The 8,073-nt window shown below is 42.6% G+C and overlaps 1 protein-coding gene across 1 annotated transcript in view; it reads right to left on the reverse strand.

Moving 5' to 3' along the window:
* The window catches only part of T265_15691 (hypothetical protein), a gene marked incomplete at both ends in the record, with an annotated part of 20,084 nt that extends 17,186 nt beyond the window's left edge, over positions 1–2,898 (reverse strand). Inside the window, one exon of the mRNA XM_009178950.1 lies at positions 2,803–2,898. Coding sequence (XP_009177214.1) covers positions 2,803–2,898 — 96 coding nt within the window. The remainder of the gene's footprint in view (positions 1–2,802) is intronic.
* Between the last annotated feature and the right edge of the window lie 5,175 nt (positions 2,899–8,073).

Raw genomic sequence — 8,073 nt, forward strand, 5'->3', positions numbered from 1 at the left:
AATGTTTGATTAAAAGGCTTGGGCAATTCCCCAGTTCATAAAGTCAACCGTTTAGATAGAACGGATTGCTAGATCACGAGCTCAAGCCTACCATCTCTCGGTTAGGACAGAACATTGCTGCACTGGTTCGGCCAGTCACTGGCGCACGCCGCATTCCACCCTCTCAGAGCCGCGGTCTAGACACACTGTTTGATTGGTTTTGGATAGACTCAAAAAACAGGTGTGGAGGGATCAAAGCCCACAAAAATAAACCAAGCTAAACGCCTATGAGAGCATGATTCTGCACCGGTGCAACGGTCTTCATGTGGGTCTTCTGTAGGCGAATAACTGGTGTTCACTGGACTGAACAAGTATCAAAGTCGGAGCACCACCATCGGGCGCCCAGTGGTGGTATGGAGGCCAAAAGCCCATACATTCGTCTACGAGGGCTATGGACACGTTTGGAAAGTGGACGAGAACAGGATTCCGAAGTAGACTCTGTATGGACAGCTGGACACTGAGAAGCGGAACCCTGGCATTATCCGAACACCTCTGTCAGAAGTCCAAGATCTGCGGATATGGATCTCACAAGATGAAAGTAAAAGAAACAAAATGGAAGGCATGGAGGCAAATGACGTAGATGACCCGCTAAATAACACTTGGTTACCACTGTTCACTTGTACGCACTACACTGACAGCCATCAGTAGTACAGGCTGGTAGCTCTAGAACTGCCATCACCCGTTCCCTTCTAATCTTATTCCCTTGCGGTTGCACTGGATACGGAAAGTTCAGGTGTATGTGAATGTGGCTCGGTAAAAACCGTACGTGGCATTACACACTGTGCGTTGGTGTTCAGCGGCGTAACTCTATAGGATAACAAATAAGGAAACGGGTGCCAGCCCATCATAGGCGGAATATCTGGCTAAATAAGCCACGTTAGAAGGATCGATTATGTTCAGCTATCAAGTGATTGTATTCCGTTTTATGCGTGCACTGTTCATGTTCAAATAAGTCAGCTTTTCACTGACAGTGCTCGACTCCAAACACCGTAGACTTCCCACAGAATACTCGCTCACTACTCGATGTCCCCGCGCATCGTATCTTTCCGTCACCCAGAGCGCTGTCACAGTTTCGTCACCCCATTCCCTTGTTTCAATGAACGGATTATTCGTCCGAATGCTGAGCTTACAAACTAGAACTCGGTGTCCAAATCAAGATCGCCATATTGATTAGCCCATCAGCTTGTATCTGACCAATGTACTTTTGGCATACTCAAGCTCAGTCTGGACATGCTAGTCTGTGCGTCACTGAGGCATATTCAGCGTCTGCACGAAAGATAGCAGGTTTCGTAAGTGAAATCGGAAGGAACGGACTTCACATCCATCCGATACGGGCTTGCAATATTTAAACAATTTTAAGATACCTTTGATCCACTCTTACACAGTGAAACAAACTAGAGTACTCGCTCACACACTGAGTTATTGGACATTGCATATGCGATTCATTTGGCTGGATTTCTCACACGAAGGGATTTTGGCATACTTCAGACTAAAGTTCCTCCTTCCCTATTTCGTTCGGGCTACTAAGACTCAGTCAAACACTACAGAACTGGAAATTTCTCGGAAAATACTTCAACAGTTTGTCGAAGCTATCGGTGTTCTTGAGATATGCGTAAACAATACCAACTTGTCATTAAATCTAATAAAATACAGTGTCCCCAGGTTTCTTGGCGGTAAACAGTCTTTAAAAAAGAAGTGTCGCCGGTTGGGTAGTTGAGAAACCGTCAAATTAATTTCTTATATCTTTGTGCTTGCCAAGTAGATTTAGCGTAGATGCATGGATGTTACCTTCATGTTTACACAGCCGCTGCAGAGCACGCACTCGCAATTAGGTACAATTCGGTTCTCTTGGTGAGCTTTTTAGTGACCGTATTCCTGTCTATATTCATGACACAGAATTTGGCATTCAATATTGTTTTCGACAAAGTCTCTTCGGGGTTTTACAGCTGGTTACTGATCATTTAAAAACAGACGGAAACGTACAAATGAACAAAAAATGTCCTGAAATAACAGAATCACCTGTTGAGCACCCATATGATGATTTGGAGCAACGACTCCCGACTTGTCGGTCAAGCGTAATCCCACTAGGTGGGTCATTCACTCTTGCATTCAAAGGGGCGGATAAATGAATATGATTGAGGTAGGCTAAACAGCATCGATAACATGGGATTGCTTAAGTGAGAGAAGCACAGCGCGCGATTTCGATGCAATAGTTGGCCTGGGATGCTGCAGTGAGAAAAGCTATCTCTGGAACGACATTCACCAACAGTATCCAACGGGACTTTGGCTTTCACGCATCTCCCTGTAATAACAAACCTTTGGTGACCATATTGTGGCGACTCGCTTATATCTCACTACATAGAACGGTATGATCCAAAACAAACGCATCGTGTATTCTTATGTGTGCATTCCTCGAATACTTCTGACATGTGTTGTCAGCATGTGTGTATAAAACTTGAAACTGTTTTCGCCTGAGACGCTGAGTGATCTGATATGACGGTGATAATTGACTTCAGTATACCACCAACATCTCACAATGTGCCAACTGTACTTTTTATCTCCTAACCCCAAGATAAAAGTCATCAGCGTCCCGCAAAATGTACCCCTGATGAGAAAGTTCCATTATTTCATAAATCATGCTCAGCATAACCTAAGCTTACACTACTCTTCTTACACACCCTACTAATCAAAACTGATATGAAGAAACTGATATCGTATTCTAACGCAAAACAACGAATCACACAGGGACTTTATCAATCTTACCGATATCTTTCCTGTTCGGTTCGCATCCTCACGACTTGCCAGAGCCCTGGCCACGGGACATATGATGTCCAAACCCTGGCAGGCAAGCGCTCGCCAATATTACAGAATATAGAAGAGAAACAAGGGAAAGCAAAATTAATACATGCCATCAATGCTATGATTCAAACGAGCAATTACAGAATGTATTAATTCTAGAAGATGTGAGCCTTTAGAGTGTCCTAAATGACGACCGTTTTCAGCGGCTTGTAATGGCTCACAGCAAAACTCAACCGTGTGGTAGTCAAACGATGAATCTTGTAAAGAAATTCGGGCATCAAGAACTGATGGAAAGAAGCGAGTAATAGTTGAAATATGAAAGTAGCTGGGAGATAGGGTGGTATTCGGATGATTTCAATAGGGGACTGTTTCTAATGTACCAAACAAAAATGTGCAGGAAACACATTAAGGGTTGTGTTCGCTTGCGATAACACCGGGCCGTTTTACGCGTGCTTAAGAGGCGGATCTTCTGTAGGAAGATGAATGCAATGGCAGAAAATGTATACGCGGCCTGCCTTCAGTTGCTTATTGACCGGTCACTGCCTGGATGTCGACGATTTTGGAGAGGAGGGAGAATTCACCACAGAACAATCACAAGGGCAACTCAGAACACAGTAACATTTCAACAACAAAGACACTCTAATCAACCAGATAGCTGATGGCATTCCCACGTAAATGTGATTGAGCTGTCTCGGTGGGATAGAAGTGTTCAACATCATCTGGCGCCGTCATAAAGGGATTTGCAAAGTAGACAGCAATTAGTGTATGATTAGTTCCTTAAAATTTCTACAACAAAACAAGGATAATGTACAAAGGCAGACCATTGACGAACCTGACAAGTCACCATAGCCACCTTCTCCCTAGGGATCACGCTCGCGAATTCTCGTGCTGAAATTGGCAGCGTTGTTTCGAGTTTATGTACCTTGGTTGTAAAAGGAACATAATTCGAAGCACCATACCTTCCTGAATTTCTTCCAAGAAAAGCGATCTTGTACACTGGCCGGTTACAGAATTCTACAAAGCCCGCATAGTTATCCTAAAGATGATGCGACGAATAATCACTACACATTTTTCAGAGACTCAGTGCAAGTTATGACATGGGCTGTACACACTTCTGCAAGAGTTAAATTTCATATAAACTTTGACCTTATGGTTACCAAATGCAAGTGTGCCAGAAATCAACCTACACGCGCGTATCCCTATTCCAAAAGCATTCGATGTTTTACTCATTGGCGTACAGAAGTTCGACGATAAGAAACCGCCGCGTATCAAGTGACACCAAATTAACGGCAATAAGGTGAAAATAGGGCTCGACGGTGTTCGTAGCAGTGCAAATCTACTTGTGGCCTAACAGTTGCCGAGTAGCAATAATAGCTTTCGAATTTTTGACTTGAGAACATCACCTAACCGGGCTTATTCACTATATAGATTCGTAAGATGTGGGAGATTCTGAATGATCAGAAAAAATACTCAGGGTGCGATTCTTGAACATGATGCGGTTGAACTGAAACTAAGATTGTCTGGAGTTACAAACCCTAGTGGAAGTTGGATTTATTAGTGAAACTATTGCTAGGTCCTTAAGCGCGAGAGATAAACAGCTGCCACAGCTTTACAACGTTAATATACCAATCTTGTAGATAGCAAATTCAGCTAAGCAAGAACTATAAATGTACTTTGTGCAGATACTGAAACTGAAGGATGGTCTCAAACTGGCAGTTCTGATATTCCTGTTGAATGTCTAATGCCAACAACTGTCAAGTCTGGACATCACACCATTGTTCACAAGTGTGATCACACGTGAAACTGTAGGATTGCTGCGTGATTTCGTACAACAACATCAGCCCTGGGATTCCAGCACCGGAAATAATACATCTACTGCTGTTTTCCACACAGAATGTGAATCGTGTCTTTCTAGGTTGGTGGTAAAAACAAGACAAGTGACAGTGAAAAAGGCCATGTGTTGACAGACCCAATCATGATTAAAAATTGGAATGCGACTGGAAGATCACATTTGGTGAGGGAAATTTACCGAAGTTAAGTAGATGATATATTAATGGCCAAGGAATCGATTCAAGGAGCAATCTTGATGTTCCAGGTTCCGAACGCCGTTCGCCAAAACATTAAGTTAACGGATGAGAAGAAGATGAACTCCTGTCCTAATGTCTTGCTGAGGCGCTAAACAACAAAACACTCCGTTGTCAGTCCAGCGAAAGAGAACTTGGACCGATCAGTATCCCACTTCTACAGTTTTGTGCCGTTTAGCTGAAACCTCGTGTAATAGAGTAAAAAGGACCTCATCGGACAATGAAATTAGGTATCGGGAGGAATATTTCACCCAGATGGATACTCGTCAGATTTCTCAAGGAATCAGCGTATTGTGGGCGAGGAAGTAGGCGATCTTAAACCAGTAGTTTTCCTGAAGTTGAAACTCAGAGACGATTTGGGTGAGTGTTTAACCTTAGCTGCAAAAGACGAATGAACTAAAGTTACACAGCCAGAGTTGCATGCGTAAACAGAAGGAACTGGTCACACCCTTGTTGACCGGTTCTTTTCGACCTTTTGCTGGTGAAGACCTTCCCTATTTTGGTTGGTTATCTGGCACTGTTTTGTAGCATACAACCAAAGAATACATCCGATAAACCGTGCAGCAGCTTCCTAATCTGTGCTTTGTCCGACTTACTTAATTTGAAAAGTTTAAAGGTTCCAAATGTGCCGGTCAACCGGCGGCCTTCAAATCTAAACCTTACCCTCGAAAACCACTGAATTTCCCTGCTTTTGTAAGCCTGAAAAGATGTGCTACACCCTCTGAGGAGAGCAATGAACAATTCTTTGGGAAGCAAATCTTTGGATTATCTAGGAGGATAATTGTGCGACCATCACAGGGATACTATACAATTCTGACGAGGAATGTTGGATTTAAAACCTTCCCCTTTGGTGGGAAACCTTTCTGTGGAGTCCTTTTTGGCTGAATACCATTGAAATTCGCAGTAAAACTCCTGTGTCTATGGCCTCTTCAACAGTGTTATGCCTCTTATTTGGCTTCTTGAAAAACATTGAGGCGGTTGATGAGTTTCAAGCATGTTGTTATTATTCGTTGTCGCTATTTTGCCTTTGACTTCTTGCTGTCCTGCCCGATCAACTCCTGCAGAAAATTTCACATAAAAACTAGAGCAAGACAAACTGTGAAAACAAAAACCCATGGTCAAGTTCGACGGATATCAAATAAGTGCGCCTAATGAAGTTACGGCGAGATAACTTCTGAGGTATAATTAGTGACAGATCTTGAGAAGAAAACATCAAATAATAAGTTGAAGGAAGTTTGCTCACAAGTTCCAGAACGGCGAGATAACTTCTGAGGTATAATTAGTGACAGATCTTGAGAAGAAAACATCAAATAATAAGTATGAAGGAAGTTGCTCACAAAGTTGCAGAAATATCTTCGACAGCCCACGACCGGTTTCGCCCTTATTGGGGCTCATCAAGTCGGCGCGGTTCCCGGGTTTTGTCAACCTTGTGTTCCACTTGAACCTAGATTGGATTGATTTCGACAAATGCACTCATTTGCAAATCAGTTTGGTCTTCACGGGAGACTCTAGTAAATTTCTCGTTTATGATGTCCTCCAAATGAGTTTGCGGCACAAAGAACTCCTCATGTTTCAGTTGGTACGATATTCAAGATGTCGTTGTGCACTTTTGTAAGGGAAACTACTCACAAGTTTTCTGAAAATTCTCTCACAGCCGACGACCGGTTTCGTCCTTCTTGGAGCCCATCAAGTACGTGAAGTTCTCAAGGTTTCATCAACCGTATGTTTAATTGAACTTTTCGACTAGATTTCTGCGTGAAAATATACTGCGACATCTCGAGTATCGTGCGAACTGAAACATGAGGCGGCTTTCGTGCAGTGCATTCAGTTAGAGAACATCATAAACGAGAGATTTATTTCAATCATCCGTGAAAACCAAACTGATTTGCGAATGAGCATGTCTGCCAAATAATAAGTAGCCTTTAGTTGGGGAGAGGTGGGTGAAAAGGAAGGATACGACAACGTCCACTCTAACCGACAAAGCTACACCCAAACAGAAGCATTTAAAAAACTACTCGTAACGTCGCTGTAATCTCTTCAATAACGGCGTTGTGAGTAGTTTACTCCAAGAAAATATACGGTGATATCCTGTATATCCTGAAACAAGAGAACCTGGTACAGTGCATTCAGTTGATGAATATCACCGACCAGAGATTCGGCTGGGATTCATTTAGGTTAACCACGGAAGCCAAACTCATGTGCAGATGGGCGTATTTCGAGAAGCATATGCTTTCGATAAATAACTACTCAAAACATGTGAGTTGTGTGGTCGTTTGATGTAGGATCGTGATGACAGATAGAACTTGCAAGTACGTTTGAAACTTTTTGAAACCTCTGGATTCTCGGATACTAAAAGCCAACTGAGCTAGCACGCGGTATATTGCTGTTCATGGTTTGGACAGCCAAAAGTCTATTCTTCCCTTGTATAACTTATATTGAGACTATACATCACAGCAGTGTCTAACTTCTCCTGGACATATCAAGACATAAAAGACGATCGCAATTTCTTAAAAACCGACCATTCAACGTGCAACAGCACTCATGTAGAATTTTATGCGATCAGTGGATGAAGTAAGTGAGCAAACTTCACATATGTGAGCTGGATAGGGCGATAGGTCGACTGATATTGTGATGACAGTTCACGTAGTACTCCGAGTGCACGCACATTCAGCACACAATCAGCGGTATTTTATCGATGTTTCAGTTAAGCCGTTATAACGACGATGCCGTAAACTGACTATTCACTACAGCAGACAGTTTGTGTAAATTTCACCCATGGATACCAATATTGCAAAAACTGAAGTCTCGAAAAATGCCATACGCTATACCACGTATCAAAACACAGTAAGATACTGATTTATAGGTCTAAAAGCTTGTTACAAAAGACGTCATTTTTTGCACGACTTCAACAAATTTGGCAATGTTACTGTTTGAAAAACTCCTGGTTGTCCGGAGATGCAAATTAAAATACTTCAAGCATCGGACAAACGCTTTATCTAGTTTACTCATGGGGTGCTTTTTCCATCGCCACATTATCAAGGTGCTCAATAGGTTCACGTCAGGTTGTGGAACGTTAGGAATGTCATAGATTATGCAAGAACGAATATGCCTTGTATAGAGGAAAATGTCGGTAGCTCAGGTAGCGTAGATG

Source organism: Opisthorchis viverrini, assembly GCF_000715545.1.
Source record: "Opisthorchis viverrini unplaced genomic scaffold opera_v5_737, whole genome shotgun sequence".
Taxonomy (NCBI): Eukaryota; Metazoa; Platyhelminthes; class Trematoda; order Opisthorchiida; family Opisthorchiidae; genus Opisthorchis; species Opisthorchis viverrini.